Genomic DNA, 27906 nt, shown 5'->3' with positions numbered 1-27906 from the left:
GGTACGATGATGTGAACATAGGGAGAAGTACGGAAGAGCACACATCAGATTATTAAAATGCGCAAGTGGAAAAGGTGGGCTCCAGAGCAGGGCCAGGTTCACGGATGTGACCTGAGCATTCACAGGACTCTACACTTAAAAGAGCCAGGGCTTGGTTTAATGCTCTGCTGTCTCCATCTTGAAATTCTTAATAATTTTTTTAACACGGGGCCCTGCGTTTTCGTATTGCACTGGGCCCTGCAAATTATGTAGCTGGTCCTGGGGCCGAGTCATGAAGGAAAAGAGAGGAGGGAGAGAAAGGAAGCAAGCAATGAAAGAAAAAGCTAAAAGACTATGCTTTAAACAATCATGTATGATATGATTCCATTTACATAAAATTAGGTACACAGGTATTCAGGCAAAAAAATTAGAAAATATAAGAACATAAATGAACTTTTTGTATCGTTTGCCTTTGCCTAAAACAGAAGGTAATTGTAAAAATAAGTATACTAAAAATAAAGCCATTTAGAAATGTTAAAAGACACATCGTCACCCAATTAAGACTCTTTGATAAGATCAGAAAAAATGACAGAGGATTGAAAATAAAATAATGAAGTGTTTTTCTTACCGTATAGTGCAGTGTTATTTAATGTTCCATTCATTTACCACCTGAAATTACCCTGGGTGCCTCAGAAAACCATCTCAAGTTGTGCTTGCTTTCTGGAAAGTTACGGGCCAAGAGGGTAAGGGATGGAGGGGTGCGGTTTTCAAGTGGGAGAAGAAAGAGGTTGGGAGAGTTACCCCAGCCCAGGACGGCGGCAGCTTTTTCAGGCTGGTTCGCAGCAGATTGGGACAGGACCTCGAACAGGGTGGCCTGAGGAAGGTGCCAAGGGAAGATGAAACGAAGGAGACTGAGGTCAGGAAAAATGAAAGCACTGAAGAGCCACCTTGTCCGGAGCCTGAGAAAATGGGACACTCTTCTTGTGTCACTCTTCTTGTGTCCTCTTCTTGTGTCATTGAGGCCCATGGGATTCCCCATGGCTTTTGAGAGGTGAGGGACACAGGGAGGAAAAGAGGTGCATTTTCCCAGCCTAGGCCCTAGCTGGCCAGCCCCATGGCAGAGCAAGGCCAGCAGGGAAACTTTCAGGTCCCTTCAGGGTCCCAAGGGAATGCCACCTTGGGCACACCCAGCACACACATACAGATGTGAGGTAAATACCATCTACACCTGAGGGCACCACAGTTCTGGCCTCGTCAGATGGGCTGAGAAAACATCTAAGTGCGTAATAAATGCTTACTGCGTGGACAATGGATGAAGAGATATGTGCAGAGGAGGAAGGCAGGGTGGAAGGGGAGGACTATACTATACGGAGGGACAAACCCTCAAAAAGGACCATGTGGGGAGCGTGGTATGTGTCACCTGCTAGATGCACTTCTTTTTTCTTTTTAGTATTTGCAGAAAGTGTTTGCAAGTACATATGTCAAGAGCCTTAACAACAACAACAACAACAAACCAAGCCCTTTGATCCAGTAATTCCACTTCTGGGAATTTATCCTAAAGAATCGATGCAGAACACCATACTACATGGCAACTATAGTCCATGTGTCGGAATAGGAAAGTTCTAGATTCCTTTTTTCAGCTGAGCGCCTTTCTAAGTGTGTGACTCAGGCAAATCGTTGAGCCTCTCTGAGCCTTGTGTGCCCCTCTGTAAAGTGGGAGCAGTACGTACCCACGCTGCAGACTCGTCATGAGGATTAAATGAGATGACACACTCAAGGCCCTTAGCGCAGTGCTCTGAGCTGCTGCGCTGTCAGACCAAGAGCTTCCAGCCACATCCTTTCTTATAGTAAAAAGAAAACAAAACCCTAAACTGGAGACATCTGAATTGTCGAAAAGCGATTGGGGTTTGGTTAGGAAAGCACAGAACTTAGCAATATTTGCAAAACAGTATTTACAAAGAGTGTTTATGCAGGGAAAGTTGATGATATGATGTTAAGTGATAGAAGCAGAACACAGAGTTATCTCTCCCCACCCAGCCTGGTTTTAGCTTCTGAAGGTCTCCCAGGAGGGAACCCAAGTTCAGTTCCCCATTCTGTCCTCTCATTGCGCCCTGGGCTTTTCCTCTGTGGCCCCAGCCACACACAATTACATAGTTACTTTGGCTCTGAGCTGGCTCATGGCCATCAGTCCCACCAGCTCCTAAGCGTCACATGGGTACCCCAAGGCCTACAGACTCCCAGTGCAACAGTCTCCCCAGTTAACCCAGCTGCTGCTCCGGGGCACTGCCGGGGCAGGGGCAGGTGTGCCCCAGGACTGGCACAGGCCCCTGGGATGGCAGTACCCCCCAGCTTTGGGAGAGACGAAGGCCCGGCTGGTTTGGAAAGCACCACGAGTCTTGTTTCTGCAGATCAGCCTCTGGTGTCCTGAGTAAGGACAAGAAAGGACCCTGGCTCGCCTGCCTTCCCCAGCGAGGGCCCTGGATAGTCCGGGGGCAGTGCTGGTTCAGGGAGCTGTCCAGAGACACTCACTGGCTCCTGGCCCCGAGTTTCAATGGGTGGGCTGCCAGTCCCAGTTTGCAGGGGGACACTTGGGGTATAGCCAGATGGGAGCCTCATGTTCTATTTCCAACCCCCACTGACAGGGGCAGCCACTCGTCTCCGGCCTCCTGGATCTAAAAGGCAGGGAGGGAAGGGAAGGGCACAGTGACTCTTCCCATTGCTGTGACGGGGAAAGGGGCGGCCCTAAGACATGCCAAGTACCCACCACAAACGTCCTGGCACAGCTCGGTGATATAGCTTACATTCATTCAGTGCTCATTATATACGAGGCTTTTCTAAAATACTTTAGATGAATTAACCAATTTAATTCTGATAGCAAGCCCACAAAGTGGGGAAACGGAGGCACAAAGAAGTTTAATAAGGTGCCCAAGATGGCACAATCAGAACATGGCAGAGCTGGGATTTGAATCCAGGATGTCCAGGTGCAGAGCCCGCACTTTTGTCCCCTTTGCTCTGCTGGGTTGGACTGTGACATCCCGGTTTCTGCTTCAGTGGTCATGCCAAGGGCGTGGGGCAGGAAGCTCTGACAACCTAGTGGTCTTCCCAACTCCTTCCAATTCTGCAGGGCGTGACCAGCCCTGAATTTAGGAATAATAGCTCACTCCTCAATGGAGACACAACTCAGCATGCAAGCCCCAGGACTGATTTCCAAAAAAAGCCCTGCCTCCAACGATGAGCAGCAATGAGGAGACCATCCTCCCCCCAGGCAGAAGCTCCTGGGCTGGCATTTGTCCCACAGCACGGACAAGATGAGGTCTGGCAGCTACAGACTGCCCCCACCCCTTCCCCACTGGCTCTCCAAGACTGGCTGGCTCCAGCACAATCTGAACCCCTTTGTTTCAATTCTGAGGTCAAAGGAGAAGTGGGCTAATTGGAAAAGGAGGGTCCAGTACTAATAGAACTAGGGAGTTAGGAGAGGAGCCAGGAGCGGGAGGGTGCTGGGACTATGGTGAATGGCTTTCTTTAAAAAAATCCCCTTGATGTTGTCAATGGTGAGCTATTGATAAAACAAACGGAAAGAAAAACAACCTATAATTCTATTAACATTGGAAAGAAGCACCGCGCTGGCTCACACAAGTAACGTGTGACTTGATTCAGAGGGGGTAGCTGCGTTCTGTCTTTGAAGGGAGAGGTTGTGACACCCAGTTGGGTTGAGTTTACTTTGTCACAAGACCGAGGCTGACGTGGGGGCTAAGTTGGGCAGCGTGGTCTTCTCTCAAGAGGTGACTTGGGTCAGATGGCTGCAGTGAATGGGCCAGGCTGTACCCACTGGGGACTTTCCCAGTCCAGGAGGTTGGGGTGACTTCTCACCCCTCGGAACCCGAGGGAAAGTCAGCTACTTGGTATGTTAGTCTAACTTATTTTACAGGATTTTCGTTTCTTCGTTTTCATTCTCTCCCATCATGGCTAGGAAAGGCTTGGGACACAAAAAGAACTCAATGCACATGCTATGAGCTAAATGTTTGTGTCCCCCTAAAATTCATATATTGATGCCCGAATCCCCACTGTGATGGTATTGGGGGGGGGCCTTTGCAGGGGTATTAGGGTTGGATGAGGTCATCACGGTGGGTCCTCGGGGGTGGGGGGTAAAAAGAACAAGAGACAGGAAGTCTTTCTCTCCAATGTGTGAGGACACAGCAAGAAGGTGGCCGTTTTCAGACCAGGAAGAGGACCGTCACTAGACCCTGAATCTGCGGGCTGCTTGATCTCGGCCTTCCCAGCCTCCAGAACCATGAGGAACAAATTGTCGTGTAAGCCACCCAGCCTACGGCATTGTGCTACAGCACCCGAGCTAAGGCGGCACATGAGTGACAGAGAGAGGTGACGGCAAAAGGCTTCAAGAGTCCCCGACCCAGAGGACTTCAGTCACTCAGGTCAGAGAAATCCAGCCTTTCAAATTTTCTTTTGTCACCGTGTCATATGACAGAGGAGGCTCAGCTGCAAGCCCAGGGTGAACTCTCCTCCTCCCCAGCACCAAACGCAAGGGGAAGTAAGGAGAGCAACAATTCACAGTCTCCACTGAAAGGAAGCCCAACAAGAAGGCAACACCACTGGCTTTGGGGTTTGTGTGGTTTCTGGAAGTCGCCCTTTCCCTCTCGTGCTCAAGAAAGTGAGAGTGCGTGAGCCACATTATCCTGGAAGCTAAGCAATGCATCTGTTGCAGCCTCCAGTCAATTCCATTAGCATTTGTTGAACTTGTTCCCGTGTACAGGGATGGGAGCAGGTATCAGCGAGATAAGTGTAAAGGGGATGGTCTGGGAATAGGCGAGTCCCCATCTGGTCCTGGGCACCAATGCATCTGCTTAACAGCTGCCACTCTGGCAAATTCTTTTTTCATGATTTAGAACGGGGACTTTGGGAAAGACAGAACAGTGATCTGAGTGTATCTGTGCTGTGTGACCTTGGGGAAGTCACAGAGCCCTGCTAGACTTTGGCTTTAACCTGGCACTGGGCACAATACACAGCCACATTGGATAGCTTTGAGGGGTGCATGGGTAATATATGTGAAATGCTTGGGATATGGTATATGGCAGCTGTCATTCTTAACCCACACCCTGAAGCTTTGATCTACTTCCTCCTGTCTGGTTCTCAGTGGACATAGGAGGGCAGTTGGCCACTGACTATACAGTTGTCCCTTGAACAATACGGAGTTAGGGGCGCCAACCCCCCACATACCTAAAATCTGTATATAATGTTTGACTTTCCAAAAACTTAACTACTAACGGCTTACTGTTGACTGAAAGCCTTACCAATGACAATCAATTAACACATATTTTGTATGCGATACATGTTATATATTACAATTCTTATAATAAAATAAATTAGAGAAAAGAAAATACTATGGAGGAAACCATAAGGAAGAGAAAATATATTTCCTGTATTTATTGAAAAAAAATCCGTGTATAAGTGGGCCCACACAATTCAAACCTGTGTTGTTCAAGGGTCAACTATACATACATCCCATCCCAGGCATGAAGAGGGCTCTGAGAGCCCCTCTGTCCTCAGCTCTGCAAAGGGACAGTTCCAGTTCCCCAAAGGCTGCATTCTTTCCTCCTGCTTCCTGTCTTTGTCACGAGCCTTAGCAGAGCTGCCCCACACTCACAACTTGTTTCTCCCTTCCCTGGCTCTATAAACATGGCATCCAGTGTTCCTAAAGATGAGAGGTGGATGGCGGTTGCCATGGTAATAGGAGTTCCTCTCAAAGCAAAGGCGGCTGTGGTCCTGGCCCCGAGGCTTGCTCAGGCTCCGGTGCCAGGCTATCGCGTCTTTACAGCTGCCAGGTGGTAAGAGGAGACAAGCCCGAGCATAGAGGATCATGAGCAGCTCAGTAAAAATCCCAAGGGTCACAGGAAGGATGTGACTCCAAGCGAGCCCAGCAGGCCAGAGTCACTGGCCTTTCACAGGCCCCACTGTCTTGATCTCCCCTAAGAATTCAGACCAGGAGTGCAGGAGGTGGATGTTTAGGTCTGTCCTCTAGGATTCCGATTCAGTAGTAGGTCTTGAATCTGGTTTGGGTAGAACCATGTACCAGGGGGTGGGCAGCAGACAGAGCATTGGATTGAAACTGAACAAGCCTAGTTTCGAAACCCAGCTCCCTCCTTACTATGGGGAAGGAACTTGGGCAAATCTCTTCATATGCCAGACTTGACGCTCTCACCTCACAGGTGTAAAAAGCTCACAGGACTGAAGTAAGATAACAACAAAAACCCAACACCTGCCCCCCAGTAAGTACCCAAAAAGATCCTGCAGAATCACTGACTACAAATGTATATATATGATAGACGTGTGTGTGTGCATATGTATAATAGGTGCAAAAAAGCATATTATAAATGAAATATGCAGGGTGATCACATCCTTATAAGTATAACGCATAGAAAAATGGCTGATGACACCTCATAAAGGAGAAGATGCTCATACATTGACCCCCAAACTGTATCTTTATGTATATATCTTAGAAAAAAATTTCTGGTAGGTATGTTCATATGCAGACATACACAGATTTGAAAGAAGAAAAAAAAAAAGCACTGTCTGTAATAGAAGAATATTAGAAGTAGTCTAACAGTCTACCAGCAGGAGATAATTAAAGATACTGTGTTATAGTCATAGACTGGATTATTTAGTTAAAAGAATGAAGTAAACCTATATCTATTCACTTGGATAGGTCTTGAAAACTATATATCGAGTGAGAAAATTAAGTTGTGGAACAATATGTCCAGTATGGTATTATTTATATAAAATATAGCGCACGTATCATCTATTGGCTCTTGATACATTTTTGTGTAATAAAAGTATAAAACCATGGACGAGAAGGGGGCACACACCACGGTGAGCGAGGGATAAGGAAATGATCTCAACAGTTACCTGTATGGTTTTTTTCTCTTATTAATATAGATCTGAGCAAATATGGGGAAAATGTAAAGATTTCTTAAATCTGGGTGGTGGAGATGCCTAGGGGTTGTTAAAATACTCTCAGTGCATTTCTGTGTGTTTGCAATATTTCTCTGTAGCAAAATGTCTGGAAGATTCTATAACAGGGTAGTAACAACAGTTATCTTTGAAGGTTACATGACCGGTAAGTTTTTTTCTTTATTTTCTAAATTCGGTGATATTTGTACTCTATATAATTTTAGTGATGAAAATGAAAACAACAGTTTTAAAAATGAGAACATATTTTTAAAAACTGTGAATTGCTTGAATCATATCAATGCCCACTGTCAATTATTCTTGTGTGTTTACATGGGTAAGAACTCTATGGGTTTTTTATAGTTTTAAATTCTTAAATCTCCATCTCAGTGCTCGGAGATAGGTAGTATTATTGTGCCCACTTTACAGATGGGGAAATTTTGGGTCCAAGAGGTAAAGGAAATTTCTAGGACAACAGGGTTCATAAGAGGCGCAGCAGGGATTTGAACCCACACAGAGGGTTTCCTGGACTCTCTTAATCACCACCTGATAAACACTCAGGGCACATAGTAAATGCTCAACAAACCCTAGTTACCATGTGGCTATGGGAGTCTCTATAACCCAAAGTCAAACACCTTGGAGACGACAGCCAGAAGTCAAATCCAAGTTTGTTCCCAAATTCACTCTTTCCACTGTATCAGGCAGCTTCAACAAATGAGAGGAGGCAGAAGGCATTCTGGGTAGGGGGATCCAGCATAAGCAAGGGACTGGAGGCAGTACAGAGCCTGGTGTTTTAAGCTCGAGACCCACATATGTAAAATTCAAGAATAAAATCCCCTCGAACTTCGCCCTCTATGTACAGGGTAGGGCTGGGTTTCTGGGTTTCAGCGGAGCTAAAACTCTGCTGGGCTGTGCTGGGTTTTCCAGGGGGCCTGTCCCCACCCACCAGCTATCAGGAGGGACTCTGGTTCGAAGTCTCTGAGAGCTGCTGGAGCAGCAGTTTCTGGGTGAATGAAGCTGAAGCGTGGGCAAGGGGTGAATATCCCCCAGCTCCCAGATGTGGTGGTGAGAACTTTCTGAGGTGGCCTAAAGCCCCTTTAAGAGAAGGGCCCCCTCCATGTCAGGTGTCCAGAAGCCATTACAAGTCATCCTGCCTAGAAAGGAAACAGAGCCTTTCCTAAGCAGGTGGGACTTCAGGCTGGGACCAGAGTATCTCCTTGGGGGAGCAAGGACCAGCCGTGGCTCAGCAGTCGTGCTCACCCAGTCACGTCCCTGTGTCTGTCTGCTCCCAGCTCCAAGGGTCGCCTCTCCACCCACCAGCTATCTGGCTTCAAAGGAGAAGCTGGAAGATACAGGAGATGTTTAGCCTGACTCTCCATGGCCACCTTGTGACATTAACAGCTGGGGGTTGGCAGCAGCCAATGGCCACAAGGCCAACCGGACTTAGCAGTTCAAGAAATAAATTTGGGTTGCTTGGAAATGACCTACAGTGACTATCTGAATGCCTACTGTGTGCCCCTGCTTTGTGCACATAGCACACTCTCTCTTATTCATCTCCAAAAGGGCCCTATGAAGTCTGTTTTCCAGATGAGAAAACCGAGGCTCAGAGGGATGAAATGACTTGCCCAACATCACAGTTACTAGGAGGTGGACCCAGAATATGACTTCAGGTCTCTGTGAGGCCACATGCTATCCATCAGGCCTTACGGTCGTCTCATACTTCCTTCCACAACTCGCATCTTGCGTGCTTCTCAGGTGGCTGAAAGTCCTTGCACATTCCTACCAGTCTTAACCCTTAGTCAAGAAGGTGCCATTCATTCATTCCTTCATTCATTCCTCTCTTGGTCAGGCTCTGTGGCCGGTCCCACACCGTGGTAGAGAACACAGATGTACTCAGATTGATTATGGTCAGGTATGTGTTACCCAGTGGTCAGAACAAAATGCTCTGGACAAGATAGAAGCGAGAGGGAAGAACTGGGACACCAAAGAGCCAGGGACAATTGGGAGGGATCTTAAAGGAGGAGAGGAGTTCCTGGGATTGAGAAAGTGATGGAGAGAAGATGTCCGAGCCTTTGCCAAACAACCTGGGAGATCTGACGTGCACTTTTCCAGGGAGTGGGCTTGGAGGAGAGATCACGTAGGGCAGTGACCTACCACCCTCGCGCTGTGCCCTCCTCTATTTCCCGCCAGTGGCCTGGCATCACGGGGCTTCCCCATCCTGCTCTCCTCAAGCCCTGACTTAAATGCTGGGAAGACACTGTTGCTTTCTCAGCCCCTGAATGCCAGTGATGGCTACGACCTCTGGTCAGTGCTTTTCCCCTCGGTCCAAGACGTCAGGGCTCTAAACCAGGGCAAGTAGACACCTGGCTGAATGTTTGGTCAATGACAAAATATGACAGACCCTCGGGAAGTGTTGAAAAGGTTTGAGGTGGTCATCCAGGCTCTGGCAACCAGCACCCACTGCTTTGGGGTGAGGGTCTGGCTCAGCCAACTGACCTCCCACCTACTCACTCCCAGCCCCCCCAGCCCCCAATCCACTTCTCTGACTGCTGACTTTGTTCCCGAACTCCAGAGTTCTGGGGAGCAGAGACGGCAAGAAACCACTCCCATAGGGCTGGGGACAGTCTGGTAGAATTTGAAATGCGTGGGCTTTGGAGTCAGACTGATGTGGGTTCAAATCCCATCTCTTCCTCTTAATACCGGGATCTGGATTTCTTAACCTCTCTGAGACTCAGTGGCCTTTGCTCACATAAGGTGATGTTCATCTCAACCTCCTGGGCTAGCAGGAGATTAGAAGAAAAAATGGGCAACACAAGGCTTGATTCTCAATAACCATTCTGGGAATACTCTGGCACAATCCCTTATGCAATTCTGGAACCCCAGATAGCCCCATACTGAAAGGGTTTTCCTAACTTTGTTGGTGGCAGGACCTGACCAGAATTGACACAAAGCTGCTCATAGTCCTTATTTCGTGTGTTATGAAAAATCATGCGCTTCGCTTCAGAAATGTTAATGTATTTGATTTCAGTGGCTGATCAGGCTCCTGCTGAAACATTACCTAACGTGCAGTACATGTACCATATCACCTTTCTCCAATCTAAACAGTCTAGATTCTGAGTTGCACGTGGCCCCACGGATTCCAGACAGAGATTGAAGACCTGAAATGGTTTCCTGTTTTTCCCCTAAATGAGTAGCTCTGCAGATAAATTCTCAAAATTTAAGGACAGAAAAGCTGCCCTAACTCTGCCCTTATTCTCTCCTTGTGTTCCCTAGTGGAAACTCTCCTCAGAAAAGAATCTCTTTAATAAGTCAGTAAGGAAAAGGCAAACAGAAAAATGGTCAAGAGGCAGGAAGATGCCATTCACAAAAGAGGAAATATGTAGGACCCATAAACATATGAAAAGTATCCAGCCTCCCGGTGACCAGAGAAATGCAAAAAGGCCGTGGGGAGATCCTATTCTACTCCCACTAGATTGTGGACCATTGAGAAGTGTCATAATACTGAGTGTTGGTGACAGTGGGGATCAGCAGGGACTCTGTACTTTGCTGGGAGTGGCGGGGAGCAAAGTTGGCACAACCACTTTAGAAAACATTTCCATAGTCATGACCCAGAACTGCCACTCTTGAGTCACACACACACACACACACACACACACACAGCTATGGGTTGAATTGTGACCCACCAAAAAGATATGTTACAGCCCTAGCTCCCAGTACGTCAGAATGTGACCTTATTTATTGTGGTGATGTTTCTAAAAGTCAAGGAATACCAAAGAATGCCAGCAAACCGCCAGAAGCTGGGAGAAAGACCTGGAACCAACCCTGCTGACACTTTCAGCTTGAACTTTTAGCCTCTAGAACTGTGAGGCAATACAGTCCTATTGTTCATGCAGCAGTGTGTGGTGCTTTGTTATGGCAGCCCTAGGAAACCGAGTCACACACAGACCTGCAACAAAGCTTGCCTCTGGGAGCAGGAGCTGGGGAGAGCGCAGAGGAGCTTCCAGGGAAGGAGGAGGAGGCGAACCCCCAAAGTGGAGGGATGTACCCCTCCTTCACTTCCAGATCGCCAGAGTCTATACACCCACAAGTGCCTCGTGGGACTGAGTTTCGTGGCTCTGTTGACGTGACTGGAACTGAGACGACCCCCACAAATGTAGGTGACTAAAAATTATCCATAAGGCTCTTCAGAGATGGCTTTAGAGTCTCTCTAGAGTGCAAGAATGAGGCGCTGACATGCGCCTCACACCTATTTTCCCTCAGAGAGGTTTAGGAACTTGCCCGGGGCCCAGAGGAGGTGGTGGAGCCTGGAATCAAATGCTGGTTTCTCAGCCCCCAGAGTCCGTGTTCTCATAGCCATCCTAACAAATATTGATCAAAAGCCGCACAATATCCATCAACACACCCAGCCACCTTTGTGCTGATGAGACTAAACTCCCATGATGCTCCAGAAACCTACACACTCCCTCCTTCAAGAACAAAAATCCATGTTGTGTGAGGGTGCTGGGTGAGATATCTTTTAATGTGGTTGTTACGACGTTTTTACAACAAGGATGACTAATATTTACATCATGTCTGAAATTTCAGCTGGAATCAGGTGGGAGTGACAATGAGACATGGTAGAATTGAGACCAGCTATTATTATGATCTTGGGTAAGTCCCTGCCCCTTTCCAGGGCCTCAGTTTCTCCATGGTAAAATGGGTGACTTGGACCAGTTAGGGTCTGACTGCCAGAGGGGGAGGGGGCTCTCTTGCCTCTGACTGCCTCTGATTTTAGGTTGCTGGCTGGACTGTGCCTCCCTCCCTCACCACTCAGCCCCCACTGTGCCCGCTACCTGCACCCAACTCATCCTCTACCACTTAGTACACTGTTTCCCAAACCAGACAGTTTAAAATTCCAGATTAAATAGTATTGAAACACAGAGTAAGCAAATTATTGCTTTTCTAATTCTTCAGTCCCTGGACGTACAAGTCTTACTATGTTGTTGCTCAGCCTATACCACCCAACACTTTCTAACAAGGGGAGGCCTAACTCAGGCTTGGATGGCAGACTAGGTAATGACACTTCTGTTTTCAGTGTCTTATTTGTCTATATGATATATTCTATTTATTGAAGTATTATTCGCTTGAGATCTATGATAGGATGGGTGATTTCTAGGTTTAAGTAAACTTATGTTTGTAAATGGAGCTGAGTCTGAAAAATATCTGTTAAATAATTGCATACACATTAAGACAAATCAGATCACATCCTTTTATACTTAAAACTCTCCAATGATTCCCCATTTCCTTTGGATTAATTCCAAACCCTTACGTGTTCTGTGTCCCTTGACCCCGGCCAACCGCTCCCACTCCGTTTCCTCCACACCCCCTCTCCTTCTGTCATCTCCTCCACTTGCCATCCTGGTTCCTGCTGCAGAGCCTTTGCATCTGCTGGTCCCTCTGCCTACTGTTGCGAACATAACAGGAAAGCAGACAGTGTGAACACGTGACTGAAAATTAAAAACATTCTTTAGAATTAGTGTCACTCTGCTAGCTTATCTACACCTATAGAAATTTCTTCCTTGTATAAATACCTTCACTTCCTAATTGGAACACAGTTTGGGTTTCTGCCAGAACCAATGCTTTCTGAAGAGCTATTCTTTTGGATCTCAACTGAATGCTTGTTGCCTCTCACTTTGGCCTTTTATTGTTAGGTTAACACGCTGACACCACGTGCCTCTTGATACGATGTCCTAAAAAGGTCACAATATCCCTTCTGTGCTCTTCCTGCCAAAAGAGACATGACTGAAATCTAACGATGAGGAATCAACAGACAAACCTGGGTGAAGGACATTTTACAGAATAACTGGGCTGTACGTACTCTTCAAAAAGATCAATGTCAATGAAAGAGAAAGAAAAACCTGAGAAATTGTTCTAGATTAATGGAAAATAAAGAGACATGAGGAAAAAAAAAAAAAGCACATTAAATGGAATTTTCTTTTGCCTTTGAGGACCTTATTGGAACAATTGGCAAAATCTGGAAAAGGTCTGTAAGTTATCTGATAGTTGTATCAGTGTTAATTCCCTGATTTTGACGAGCATACTGTGGTTATGTAAGAGAATGTCTTTATTATAAATAAATAAATAAATAAATAAATAAATAAATAAATAAATAAATTCATTGACGTATTTAGGACAAAGGGACATTATGTCTACAACCTACTTTCAAATGGTTCAGGAAAAAATAGAGAGATAAAAAAATAAAGAAAATGATAAAGTGATTGTGGTAAAATGTTAACAGTTGGGGAACTAAGTGAAAAGCATGTGGAACTAGCTACTTCTCAGTAAGTCTGAAATTACGCTGAAATAAAAAGTTAAAAAAGAAACAAAACCTGAGAGAAAAAGAAGGCAGAGACTGAGGACCAGGGATGGGGGGTGGCTGTTGAGATGGCTCAGGCGGAATGACTACAGGAAGCCAGCTCCTCACCTCACCAAACTGACATCTCAGAGACCAACCAGGGTCACCTGTGGTCACATCAGATCATGTCGGACCACAGCCCTCCTCTGCCATCTCCCATCTCAGGGGAGCTGAGGACGCAGCTGGCTGCACAGGGCACACACCACACCCTCCGGGTCGTGTGGGTGAGGCCCTATTCAGGGCCAGCAGACCGGGCTTCTCACCCGCTCTGTGACCTTGGGCACATCACTCTCCACTCTGTACCTCAGTTTCCTCCTCTGACAAATAGGAGGTTAGACATTAAATGTGGGGTGTCTTCCACGTCAGATACCGTCGCGATATTTCTAGAATCCTATCTGGAGAGTGCAGCACATTTCTCCAAGGAGCTTAATTCATTTGGCCAGTGTGTTTACTTCAGCGAAGGAAGGAGAGGGAAAGGAGGGTCACTGAGTAGAGTGGGGAGCGGACCTGCTGCCCATCTAGGGCGTGTTCTCCTACCTCTGTTTTTGGCCCAGCCCAGCTCCCATGTACCCATGGGCTAGAGGTAAAAAATTATAGCAAAAAATTATACTGAAACGTATGGAAATTCCTTCCCTTGAGCCCCATTTAGAAAAAGGCAGCTGCCGGGGGAGGGTCTGTGACCAGAAAGTGATGCCGGTCCCAGTTCTGTCAGCAGCTGGCTGCACGGCTCAAGCTCTCTGAGAATGCGTTTGCACTTCTGTAAAATGGACAGTGCGTGGCTTTGCACGTGGCTGTGAGGACACAGAGACTTCACCTCTACGTTCTCCCAGGCTCAGGGATCAGTAGGTGACTTGCAAATTGGAAGTGAGGTGCTCAGATGGGATCCCCAAGACACCTTGAGAAGCTCTTAGCTCTCAGGTTCCTCCTTACCCCCACCCAGCCCTGGTCCCCAGTGCCACGCACAGACTCTCTGGGCATCTGCTGGCATTGCCCAGAACACCCAGCTGGGCTTGGGGTTACAATGGAGTGGTTGGGTGCCTGGAATCTTATAGGTTGTACTTCTAATGTGCTCTCCACCCCCTAACATACGGTCGAGACCCAGGAGGAACCATCCTTGCAGGAGAAAACAAGGAGATCACTTTCTCATCAGGGGACCCCAGTCCAGCCATGTCCCAAGGCCCCACAGCTTTCGCCTCAGCCCATCAGCCCTGCCTCCCTACCCAGGTTGGCCTCGTGGAGGCTCTGTTGGCGCCATTTTCAGGCAGAAGGCAGTCGGGCCACAGGGCTCTACAAAATGGTGGGCGGAAACCAGGGCTTCTCTGTGTTCTCCCTCTGCTGTCCTATGAGTTCCTGCCCGGTCCCATGGCCATGGGACTCTCTAGAACCCCACGGAGCCCCCTATTTCCCCATGTACTTCAAAGCCCACATCTCACTGAGCCACATCCCAGTCCTGAGTCCTGGAGGCTGCCATCGACCCAATTTATAGCTGGGGAAACTGAGGCTCACGGTGAACACTCAACCAGGAAGTGACTTCTGACCCACAGGCACCTTCAAGTTTTTCGGTTTTTTTTAGGGGCAGGGGTTGCCCCAGTTCCGGGATAGCCCAGCTGATGATGGGTGAGGTGAAAAGTCCCCAGACCTATCCTGCAGAAATCTTGAGGGGGATGGGGTCCACCCCCAAACCCTGCCCATTTTCCAGTGCTGGGAAATAGCATGGTTTTGGAGCCATCAAGTTAAAGATCTATTAGCTGTACGATCTAGGAAAAGTCACTTCTCTCGAAGCCTCAGCCGCTTAATCGGTAGAATAGGAGCAATAACTTATACTTCATAGGGCTGCAATGTGGAGGAGGCAGGTTTATGAATTTACATAGCGCTGCCCGGGGGCCACTCTCCTTGTGTTTGCCTGGCTCACATTTGTCAATACATCTTCTGTGGGCCTGTCACTCCGCTTGGCGTTTTCGTGAGTTTTAAGTTCATTGAACTCTCATGACCCACCAGTCTGGACGAGTCAGGAGAAAGAAAACAGCCTGGATCTCCGTTCCTTTAGGGACTGTGGCCTCACACACCCAACATGCCTTGTGGGACCAGCAGGGCTGGCTGCTCACAACTGCCTGCAGCCAGGGAAACCCTTCAGGCTGTCACTCTGCTCGTCCTGCCTCTAGGCTGCTGCTCAAATGGGTCTTTTTTGCACAAAAAGCCTTTTTCCCCCTTAACTTTTACTTTTAAAATTATAGACTCACAAGAGCTGCGAAAACAGCACTGAGAAGTCCCATGCCCCATCTTCCAGCTTCCCCAATGATGATAGACCTGTGACTACGGTAAATCACCAAAACCAGGAAGCTGTTACGGACACACCACCGCTAGACTCTCTCACCAGCTTTGGCATGCACTCATTATTTTTGTTTTTTAATGTCTTTATTCCTAGGATGTTTCCCCATTCTTCTCCATATGTGAAAGCCTTCTGTCCTCCATATCTAGCCCCTCTGAGACAGTGGCGTCTCCGTCTCTGGGAAATTGCCCGAAGTCTCTGGGAGGCTTGAGTTCTCCCTTCTCTGCCTCCCTGCCCCTGGACACAATGCAGCTCAGTGATCAAGAACATGTGTTTTGAAGCCCTACAGACATGGATTTAAACTTAGCATCAGCAGCCAGCCTGGGGCAAAATATATAGCTTTCTGAGCCTCAGTTTCCCCACGCATAAAATGGGATGATTCCCCAGTGTCTGGGTAGGACAGGAAAAGCATAGCTGATGCTTGGAGAAAGGTATGTCCTCTACCATGGATGGTGGTTATGGCTATCATCGGATTGCACCTGTGGTCACACCTATCCCAGGCTGACCCTTGTGTGTTTTACCATTTTCCTCACAATACTTAAAATGTTCAAGGGCAGACCTTCCGATGTCTTATCTCAGTGGCAGCACAGGGCCTGGCACACAGCAGGTGCTAAATAAATGTGACTAGATGCTTTGTCAGGCAGGCTTTCCCTTGGAGCATGGTGCCTCTTTAACTTCACCTTCATTCGTTCCTGGACCCAGTGGGCTGGGTTAGTGCACTGTAAACCCTCTGAGGCTGGACCACAGTGAGGGAGGCAGCCACTTTAGATCCCATGTGTCCCTGACAAGCCTTCCAGGAGGCCCCAGGAACCCCAGAGGCCCCTGAGGGCTCTGTGGACGCAGTAGTGAGGCTGTAAGCCCAGGACTACAGCATCTGGGAGAGATGCCTCAAACTCAGAGGAGACAAGCCTGGCCACTTCCTTTTATGAAAAGAGCAGCGAACTGTCAATCGGGAGACATAAGTTGAAGTCCTGGCACTTAACTAGCTACAGACTTTGGATAGGTTTCTCAGCCTCACTAAACCTCAGTTTCCTCATCTGTACAATGGGGTTGTCATGTGGGTAAACGAGCTCTTTGTGCAAACGGCATTATGTTAACTGCTAAATCCTGCAATCGCATCACCAGATCTCTGTCCTTGCTATGTAACATTTATAAGCTAACATTCTGGAGCACTGCTATGCTCTGGCATTTTCAGATGTGTTACCTAAATTAACATTCACACCTTGGTGAGCTGGCGGTTTTTATCTGTAGCGTACAGGAACAGAGAAGCTAAGAAACACTCCTCCAGGTCATGCAGAGCTCGGATTGGGAACCCAAGTCTCCCTGACACCAGGGTCCACGATCCCACATGACATGATGCCAGCTGGGGTTATCACGTTGTGCCCATCGTAGGCTAGTTTCTAACGGCTAGATCGGCTTCACAACCAGTAAAGTCTCAAGGAACATGCATGGAGGACCAGGATTTTTAGGCTGGGTCATTAGTGCTCAATTTGCCCATTTTTGCAGTGAGGAAACTAGGGCCAGAGAAAGGAAGGAACTTGCTCAAGATTACTCAGCAACCTAGAGCCAGAGTGAGTTCAAAAAACCCTTCCCGACCTCACCCCTCCTCAAGGCTCTTTCTCCCCCTGCAGCCGGGGCTGATTCCCTGAGCTGAATTAGAGCCATGAGTTTAGGCACCATCCCCAACTTCAAGGCTCACCAGGAAAATCCCAGGGTGCCTGGAAACAGCCCTCGTGTCCAGGGTGTCCCCTGGGAAGGTGAGCAGGCAGCTTCCCCAGGCACTGTCAGGCAAGAGGACAGACTGCCCACCCCCAATGTCTTTCTCTGGACCAGTGCTTCCAGAGTGTGGGGCACATACCTAAAGGTTGGAGAAATGACTTAGGTGGTCACTGACATGGCATTAAATACCACTTATTACTGAAGGAAATTATGCCTCTTTCCCCCTTTACTCCTTTCTGATTACTTGGAGGAGAAAAATCTCCGAGGGGGGTCTAGTCTTTAACCCGCCTCTCTGAAACCTACGACCCTCCCACCCTCCCGTTTGAGCAAAGGGAAAGCAGCAACACATCCGGCCAGAACTGAATGACGTTGTTTTGTTTCCATTATGTTTATTTTCATCATTACTACCATTAAAGTGATTTACAATGGCTTTATCTTTAAGGGAAAAATATAAAGTTTTTTTTCCTAAAAATAAATGTATTTACGCTTTGAAACATCAATTCAGAAAGAGTATTAAGTAAATGGTCAGGTAGATGGCAGTTTCAGCAAATACCAGGGAACTCACCTCACTCCAGCCCGACTTGGGACTGGTTCTGAGGGTGGGGTGGAGGGTCTGTGGGACACTGTGACCAGGGAAGGAGATGGACCTGCGGGTTCCAGCCCCACTGAAAGCTGCTCAGTGCAGGGCTGAGCGCCTGCATGGGCCTTAGCCCATGGTCTTTTCCTTCTTACCCCTGTCCAGAAGCCTCAACTGGGGCCATATCCTTATTCCTCCTTGTCCTATGGGGAAAACTGATTCTTCAGCCTCTGAATGCAACACCTGGGGGCCCATTTTAATTCCTGAGCTTTTTTATTAAAAAATTAGGCTGTCATGGAGCAGGCCTCGGTAAACGCAGACTGAATGAAGGAGGCCGTGGGCAGTGTTTCTCATCCATTCTAGATCTCTCTGTAATCATCTACGTTTGGCTAAATGTACCAGCCCCACGCCCTAGGAGCTGCCCTGTCCATATCACCACTACGGTGATAGTCACGCTATCTGTTCCCGCCAGTCATTGACCTGTGACCAGACTAAGCCAGAAGAAACATTATTTATATATCTACGAGTGCAGTCTTGCCAGGCAGGGGGAATGTGAAAAAAAAAAATAGCGTAGTAAACACATTGGTTAATTTAATCTAATCAGGAGGTGGGGGTAGAAGCAGACATAGAGAATTAGGTTGTATAAGTTGAATCCAGAGGTCGTGGGTTGAGGGAGCAGCCCATCTGGAGGACACAGGCTAACAGAAAGGGCACTGCGTATCCGTCAGCAACACAACACAATCATACCTTATATTTTGGCAAAACAACAAGAAAAGTTGACCTCGTCTCAGTCCACTGAGATAGAAACGCCAACCTGTTCTGGATAACCCAAGTCCCTGCAATCATACGATTCTTTTCTCCTTCGTAAGTGGCTTTTAAGTGCAGGAAGATTCGAATTTTAAAAAATAGGGATAAAATAAACAAAAAAATGTAGTATTTGTACATTTGCATTAGTGTAAGTTGGGTCAAGTTCTGTGTGTTGTTGTATGAAGTCCTGTATTTTGTGATGTTTATGAACATGTGGCCAGTAGAGATTCTCACGAATGTGAGCGAGTAATTGACTTTAGTTGAAATTTTAAGTCAAACATTTTGGGAGAATTAGACAATGTCTATGAATGTTATTAGAATAGTTAGAGAACTTAATATTCACTTTGTTTATAAGTTAGATTTTTAGATCTAAAGCATCCTTTGAAATCCTTGGGAAGGTGTTTTTTTCTTAGAAGTATTTGAAGCATTTATAAGAAAATTGAATTTATTAAATTTGTCAGTGTAGCTTAGACTATCTAAGGCAGTACTGTGCCATATAAATATAATGTGAGCTATACATGTCATTTTAAAATTTCCGGTAGCCACATTTTTAAAAAGAATGGGGTCATCTCAATTGTAATAATAAAATGTATTTAACCCAACATATTCAAAATATCATTTCAACGTGTAATTCATATAAAAGTTATTTAACGAGGTATTTTACATTTTTTTCAAACACATCTTTAAAACCTGCTGTGTACTTTACGTTTCCAACACATCTCAATTCAATCAACCGCATTTCCAACGTACATTCTAGTGGCTCCTGTTTTGGACAACACAGACCTAAGTGAATTCAATGAGCTACGTTTGTAAGTGGTATTTATTATGTAAGGAAGCTTACTCTGTTCACCCTGATTTGCTGAAATATTGATCAAAGACCCCTGAGAGCCATCGTTAAAAATGACTAGACTCTTAAATAAAATGAGATTTGTATACTGAACTTACAAGCGAAGGAAAAAACAGATTTTTAAAACCTGTTAATGTAAGAAACCACATGACTTTTTGAAAGTAACCACGAATAGCCTTTTCAGGGCACAGCAGCAGCCCCCCCAGGACCTCACCGACCACAGTCCAGGTAGAAGTAGCGTCACCGACTCGGCACTGCCATGGCAAGAAAGGCCTGGTTCTTTGTTATTGCATCGCACACAGAGTGTCAAGATCTGACCGAGCCCTTAGGGATTGTCTGCCCAAAGCTCCCCATTGCACTGACAGGAAAACTGAGGTCCAGAAAGAGGAGCACACGGTGAACTACAGGCAGGGCACGGGCAATACCTCCAGTCTTGTGACCCCACCCTTCCCTCCACAGTCAAGGGCTTCTAGTTCACTCTTTCTGCCTCTTCATCCCCAGTTGACCAGGAAACTGAGGCACAGAACTGGAGGGTAGGTGGACAAACTAACTGGTCATGGACCCAGGACTCCAGAGAGCCCCAGCTGAGAGCTGAAAAGCATGGCTCTTTAGGCCTTGGTCTCTGCTCAGTCATTCAAGCACAAACCAAGGCCTGAGGAGAGACCGGCCCAGAGCCCAAGCCGGCCCGGGCAGAGAAGTAGCTGTGTGAGGCCCAGGTTGGAGCCTAGACCTGGGACTAGAAAGGGAGCAGGACAGGGGAGTCCTGCCCAGCACCCACGGGCACCGCCAGGTCTGCCTGGGCCCCAAAGGGCTGGACTCCAGCTGCCTCAGTCCCAGGCGTTACCTAGTAACCCCACTGCTCTTGAGGCCTCATTTTCCCAGCTCCATGTCTTCCCTCTTCTCCTTAGATTTTTCTTTTCTCTCTCTCTCTGTCTCTCTCTTTTTCTCCTTGGAAGCCCTAATTTCCTTTCTCCAACCTGGTCTGCCCTACACACTCTTTGGCCAAGGAGATCTGGGTCCACATTGCTGGGGCCCGCTGGGGTCTGGGCCTGCGGGACCAGGCTGGAAGGGAAGAACCACTCAGACAGGCCTCCCAAGGGAGCTTGCTCTGGCCACATGAGAAGCTCCCTCTGTCCCCATCTATTCCCCGGGGGGGTTTGGCTCAGTTTCCTTCTGCCTGGAATGCCCTTCCTGCCAGGCCATGTTTCTCAGCAATAGGGCGTATACCCCTGTGGACCCTTAGGAGGGTTTAAGGAAGCAGCATTTAATGCCATTAAATGGAAATTAAGGAAACTGTTTCCTACTCACAGCGCTTTCAGTCTCCTTCAAAAGTCAAGAAAAAATAACAATTTGGAGCCAGATGGCTTTGTCATCCACCTCAGCTCCCCTTCAGCACAGACGGTAGGCGTATGCTTCAGGGTCAAGGGCCTTTACGTTCTTTTCACTTTTTGCTAGCACGTAATTGAAATTGGTTTTCACCACTATTTATTTTTATGCTTAGCTTTACCTTTTATTTATGACACATGATGTTGGTTTTCCATTTGTAATAGTGACATAAAGTTTCCTTTCATAACTAGACTTGTATTAGTAACAAGTGAGTCAATTGAATATAAATGCAGTTTTAGAAACATGGAGTCAATCACTGTACCAGGAGTGGAGTGGGCCAGGCAGGAGTGTCAGGATGAGACTAGAAGGACTGAAATGTGGGGAACTTGGCTCCGTGGGCCCCTTCGCTTCACCTCCCTGAGCTCTGCCCAGGCGCTGGGTTCCCGCTTCCCTTCCGGGACCATTCAAGGTCAGTTCCCGGGCTCAGGGGCTGGCCAGTAGACCTTTTGGACTCAGACTTAATTCTGAGCCAAGGCCAGTGGCTGGGCCTCGTGGAGAAGCACAGAGGACACTGGAGATTGGGAGGGAGGCACTCCTTCTTTGACCATCTGTCTGTCTCAGCTCGGGGCAGAAGATGGCTGAGCTCCAGGTGCTCCTACTAGAGCAAGACAGGCCAGGCTGACGCCCACGGGCCAAAGGCACACACATTCCCACTCCCAGAGCTAAACAGCCCTCTCTAAATCAATGTGAAGTCAGGAGGCTCGGAGCATGTGGCAGAGCCAGAGAGGAGGACCCCTCGTAGCTCCCCAACACCCTCAGTCCTCCCAGCTGTCTCGGATGGCCCTACTGATGGGTTCTTTCTGAGTCTCCCTCACACCAAACTGAAAGCACTTGGCATCCCCACTGCCAGGTGGACCCAGATTCCCTGGGCCTAGAATTCTGTTTCTGTGCCAATCTCCCCACCTCCAAAGGTAAGGGCCCACCGTGGCAAGATCCCTTGCCTCTCTGGGTCACTGCTCAGTTCCTGACAGCTTGGACGCTGCCCTCAGCAGGGTCCAACAGCATCTGATGAGCATAGCCCAGAACCCAAACCTCCTGGCCACCTGATGCCCGGTCCTGAGGGTGCCTTGGCACCCAGGGAGAACACATGATGGGGGGAGGTGGCCCTCAAAAACCTTTCTATTCTTTTGTGCCCCAAACTACCCCAAATGGTTGTGCCAGAGCCACCAGCAACCAGCTGTCTTCACCTCCCCTTGGCTTCCAGGGTCTGTTTCAGGACTGCTCTACTGTGAGTGGTACAAGCCTGGAGAGCCCAGAGCCTCAGCCTTGGGGTTGAAAATACAATCACCAGTGATCCTATCTCTCTAGAAGGTGAACGCTTCCTTCTTGAGAGCTGGCAAGAAATAGGGAACGGGGGAGGTTATGGGTGGAAGGCAACTCCCTCCTCAGACCCTGGGTAAGTTGTTGGTAAGGAAGCAACACGCATGCTGCACTCATGATCTCAGCCTCAGGAACCCTCTTAGCACTGCCCAGGCACAGCCCCAGCCCCTCCAGGGGGTTCCTGTACCCTCTCCAGGCCCCAACTGCTGTTGGCTCAGCTGGGGCCTTCCTGGTATCAGAATACAGTCGTGGCTAAAAGGCTCCAGAAAAGTGTGAGAAAACAACCAGAAAGGGGACCAAGAGGCCAGGACCCAGGTCCTCCAGCAGGAGTGACAGAAGGTGGGAAAAAGGGGCTACCTGAGAAGGCTGCTGTCAGCAATCCAGCGATTACGAAGAAGGACCACATGTCTGGTGCCATCTCTGACTGCTATGCGCGTCTGCCAGTGGGAAGCACCATCCTAGGGCCAGGAAGTGGACATGGCCACTGAGTGCCCCTCACTCTCGCTGTGCCCTTCGCTGCTCCTGTTTGTATCTTCCTCTCTGCAAGAGAAAGCACTGTTGTACGCATGCGGGCAAACCCGGCTTGTGAATGTCTCTCACGCCTCTGTGCTCTACTTGTGGTTTTGGTCTCCAGGAAGCCAGGCTTGTATTATAGGGGCTGGTAGGGAGAGCCCAACTGCTTCTGCTGTGAGCCCACCAAACATGGCTGAACCCCAAGAGTCACAGAGTGAGACACATATACATGCACTCTAGGGAAAAGGGACGTGGAGGTGGTATGCCTCTTTTCTGGAGACCTGATACATAGTAGATGTTCAATCAATACATAGTAGAAGAGTGAACGAGGGACCCACTGTCTTACCCCATGGAATCGGGCTTTCATGGGATTAAATCCCAAGGGTAACCTTGTCCTTGGGTGCAATGATGGCTGGGAAGAAGGAGGGTATGGTCTTGCACTTTTGAGAGGGAGAACCTACGTTGTCTCTCACAGAATCGTAAATCGGGAAGGGCCTGAGAGATGGTTTGTCCCCTACTTATTTTGCAGGCTAGAGCTGTTCCCTGAGACGACATAGGAGAGTCCAGTGCTCCCCCGCCACACTGGGTCCCAGGCTGGGTGTTCATTCCTTTGCAGGAGTCAGGCATGGGAGCTGGGCCCAGAAGCATGAGCAAGGTTTCAACAGGCAGTGATGGTGGAGAGGCCTTGGAGCCAGAAGGGGAAGCAGGAGCAAGGGGGAGGCAGGAAGCCCAGGGCTGGTGGGAAAACATTGAATTGTCCAGTTGGGCTGCACTGGACACTGGGAAGGAGGCAAAGACCAAATGTGTTTAATTCACCACTTCCTGTGGGGCCGACAGTAGCTGCTGAGTGAACAAAGAAACAGATAACTTAATTTGGTTGTCCAAGCAGAACCCTTGAAGAAGTTGAGTCCAGAGGAGACTGGTCCTGTCCTGACCGTTTCTTGTATGACCCCATCTCAGATTCACCGGTCCAGGCCTGACACTTCCCTCATCTTTGCTTGTCTTCATTTCCCCACCAGTAGAATGGGGAGGATTCGTCTGTTGGGTCCCTTCCGGAGGGGGCATTTGATGTTGTAGGTTTGGGAGTCAGAGAGCCAGGCTCCGCCCACCGTAAACTCCGCCCATCCCTGCGGGGTGGAATGGGCTCTGCACCAGCTGAGACTGCCCTCTTGTGGAAGGTCGGTGGTAGCACAGGTGGTGGATGGGTGCCTCCAGCCTCCGGTGGCAATTTCATTCAATTGATACTTAGAGAGACTTCCATGTGGGGAACTCTGGGATGGGTTCTGTGGAAGGTAAAGAGAGAGAACCACATGCCTGCCCTCAAACAGCATGTAGTTCACAAACACAGGTGACCAAACGCAGGCCAGGATGAGAAGAACAAAATGGGAGATCTCCTGCTGGTGAGCAGTGTCCCAAGAGAAACACGTTTGAATGGGCCAGGAAAGATGGTTAGACTTCCGTTTCTGGCAATATGGTAGACAGCAAATGTTGAAAAGTTCTCCTGAAACAAAACACACACACACACACACACACACACACACACACACACACACACACACGCTAGATAAAAATATTTTAAAACATATTTAGAAATGCATAGCTGAGGTGGCAAGAAATTAAGGATAATTATCAGAGCTCAAAAATGACAAGAGCACATATCCAAAGAGATAATTGTTAGCAGAAGCAGAGGTTGCCCTGAGGTAATTGCTGATCCCAGGTGGCCAAGACTTTAGTTTAATGAGACAAAACCTAGAGCCTGAGCAAAGTGAACAACAAAATAAAATGCAGACCTTGAATAGACTGGACAAGGCCCATTCACATTGGGGAGGGCCATCTGCTTTACTCAGTCTACCAATCAAATGTTAATCTCATCAGAAACACCCTCACAGACACACCCAGAATAATTTGAGACCAAATATCTTAGCACCCTATGGCCCAGTCTCATAGACACATAAAATTACCCATCCCAAGTCATTTCAAGTGAGAATTGCACAAAGCAGTAAATAGTAGATTCAGACCTTCAAAAACTTTAGATGGAATTATGGTATATGTAATCTAAGGATGTTTCAGAGGCTTAAAGAAATAAAACTTAGTAATCAAAGATATAGGTAAGGAATGAGACTATTTTAAATGACCAGGGAGATTTGAAAAAAAAAAATAAAGTAATACTTCGATCAATAAAAAGTATAATCTTCAAAACGAACAATCTAATGGACAGAGTAAACAGCAGATTAACAGTTGAAGAGAGAGGTAGTGAGCTGGACAACAGATGTGAAGAACTTACTCAGAACGCAGCACAGAGACAAAGAGATGGAAACTATGAAACAGAAGTTAAGAGACACGAAGGATAGAACAAGGATATAAATAGGTCAGTCCAATTAGAGTTCCAGATGGAAATGGAAACTTTCCAGAATTGATGAAAGACACAATCCTCAGATCCTGGAAACTCCCCCAAACCATGCATAATACGATAAATAAAAAGAAATATAGGGCCGGCCCGGTGGTTCAGGCGGTTGGAGCTCCGTGCTCCTAACTCGGAAGGCTGCCGGTTCAATTCCCACATGGGCCAGTGGGCTCTCAACCACAAGGTTGCTATTTCAACTCCTCGAGTCCGGCAAGGGATGGTGGACTCCGCCCCCTGCAACTAAGATTGAACACAGCATCTTGAGCTGAACTGCCTTCCGGATGGCTCAGTTGGCTGAAATGCGTCCTCTCTACCACAAGGTTGCCGGTTCGACTCCCGCAAGGGATGGTGGGCTGTGACCCCTGCAACTAGCAACGGCAACTGGACCTGGAGCTGGGCTGTGTCCTCTACAACTAAGACTGAAAGGACAACAACTTGACTTGGAAAAAAGTCCTGGAAAATACACACTATTCCCCAATAAAGTCCTGTTCCCCTTCCCCAATAAAATCTTTGAAAAGAAAAGAAAAGAAAAGAAAAGAAAAGAAAAGAAAAGAAAAGAAAAGAAAAGAAAAGAAAAGAAAAGAAAAGAAAAGAAAAAAGAAATCTACACCAAAAATGTATGGTAGCAAAACTGCTAATCACTAGAAAAGATAGATGAACAAAGTAGTCTTGAAGCTGACTTCTTAACATGAACAACTGGAGCCAGAAGACAGTGGAAGAACAGCCCAAAGTGCTAAGAGAAAATAACTGTCAATCTTGAATATTTTTCGAAGATGAGGTTGAACAGATACATTTTCAGATAAAAATTGAGAACATCCACAACTCTCTTCTCTCCTAAGGACATTCTAAATATGTTCTTTAGGAACAAAAAAAATAATCCCAGAGGGAAATTGTAAGATTCAAGTAGGAAGGGTGAGCGAAGAAACATGTGAACATGGAGATAAATTAAATAAGCATTGATGGTATAAAACAATTGTAATGTCCAATTTATGGGGTTAGAAAAAAAAAAAAGAACCAGAAAACAATAACAAACGAATTGGTAAGAAATGGTCAGAGTAGAAAGGTTTATTGTTTTTGGCAGGAGCACAAAATACTGACCAATTTTTGACTTTGTTAAATTAAATATACATGTTGAACTGGTAGATCAATAAAATGGAAAGAGGAGAAAAGTTGGCTATAAAGCCAAAAGAAGGCAGGAGAGGAAAAGAAATGAAATAAGAAAGGCGGGACAAACAGAAGGATGGGCAGCTTTCGGCCAATCGAGGTGGGTGTTGGGCGGCAGGAAGGGCGCTGCTGACAGAAGGCACAAGATCAGTAGAGGGAGGACAGCATGGTGACTGGAAACATCATTGGGAATTGACATGATACACCTCAAGCAGCCATGTTTCATGGACATGAGGCTCTGAACAGGAAGCTGGAAGATGTACCCAGCTGGGTGCCCAAAACAATGAGCTCAGTTTTATTTATAAATCTTGGAGCCAGGATCTTTTGAACTCAATTGGCAAGGACACCTAGTGCTTCTCCATCCTGTGGAGAGCCCAGGCATTTTTCATCCAGACTGTATCTCGCTCCCGACCTTGGCTAAGCAAAGTGGAACAAGCAGCCTTACTGAGGGAAGGCCGGCTCTGACCAGAAGGAAGGAAGGGAAACCCTTGACCTGCCATGTGATGTACAGGGAACTTTCATGCTGACTAATACTTAGTGAGCATTTCCTATTGTGCCATTTTACGTGGGATCCCCACCTTCCAGTTCACACAACAACCCAAGTAAATAGGTTCTGTCCTTAGCGTATCCTTGCAGATAAGGAAACTGAAGTTAGAGAAATAATTTGCTCAAGATTCCACAGCTACGAGGCTATAGGGACAGGCTCTGAACTCAGGTCTTTCCGGCCCCAAACCCTGAGCTCTAACCATAGGCAATTCAGCCACTTTTTTGGAGGGAGCATGGTAGGGGGAATTGTTTTTAGACAACAATAAAGACTTTGTCTGAATCCCACACGGCACCTCTGCCAGGAAATGCTCTGACTCCATGGGACGCTAAACTCTGGACCGCCCTGCCCCCAGCCAAGTCAGGCTCACTCCTCCATCTCTGGGGTCCTGAAATTCCTCAGTCCTGACCACCATCCTGGAATCAGCCACATCAACCCTGTCTTTCTTGAAGTCCAGAGTTTTCAACCATCGTCTAAATATTCAGCACCTCAATATACATGCATTAGCTCTAATCACTTACTCACTCATTCAACACAACTTTCTCATATGTTCTAGGTGCTGGGGACACAGTACTAAACAAAACAGATAGATGTTCCCTTTCTTACAGAGCTCACATTTCAGTGGGAGAGTTATAGAGTAAACAATAGACATAGTAAATAAGTAAATTATATGGAGAAAAGAAATAGAGCTGAGTAAGGGGGCTTAGGAGCGCCAGGAAGGGGTCACAATTTTAAATAAGCTAGTGTCTCAGCCTGCCCCCATCCCCAAATAACTTGCTTACAGATAGGCTATGGGAATGTGATCCCAGGGAACAGAGAGAGGAACAAGGAGGAGTGAAATGGGAAAATAAGGAAGGTCAATAAGAGGAAGCAAGATTGAGTTGGCCATGCTGCATGTGACTAGTGGTCTAGCTCATGAAAAGGCGCTCAGCACTGTTCGCCACGTCCCACCGCCATTCC

At 47.4% G+C, this 27906-nt stretch overlaps 1 protein-coding gene across 5 annotated transcripts in view; it reads right to left on the bottom strand.

Annotated features, from left to right (window-relative positions):
• Positions 1–22908, bottom strand: part of CD6 (CD6 molecule) — a 37861-nt gene extending 14953 nt beyond the window's left edge. For 2 of the 5 annotated variants that reach the window (XM_019754075.3, XM_074336454.2), the window contains exon 1: positions 22679–22881. In XM_019754075.3, coding sequence (XP_019609634.1) covers positions 22679–22739 — 61 coding nt within the window. In that variant the 5' untranslated portion in view covers positions 22740–22881. Of the gene's footprint in view, positions 1–22678 lie in introns of all 5 variants that reach the window. The other 3 variants (XM_019754074.3, XM_074336455.2, XM_074336452.2) reach the window with 3 other exon arrangements.
• Positions 22909–27906: the final 4998 nt, after the last annotated feature.

The sequence above is a fragment of the Rhinolophus sinicus genome, chromosome 14 (genome assembly GCF_057876585.1).
Source record: "Rhinolophus sinicus isolate RSI-liver-muscle chromosome 14, RSI-T2T, whole genome shotgun sequence".
Taxonomy (NCBI): Eukaryota; Metazoa; Chordata; class Mammalia; order Chiroptera; family Rhinolophidae; genus Rhinolophus; species Rhinolophus sinicus.
This window is presented reverse-complemented; position numbering and strand designations above follow the sequence as displayed.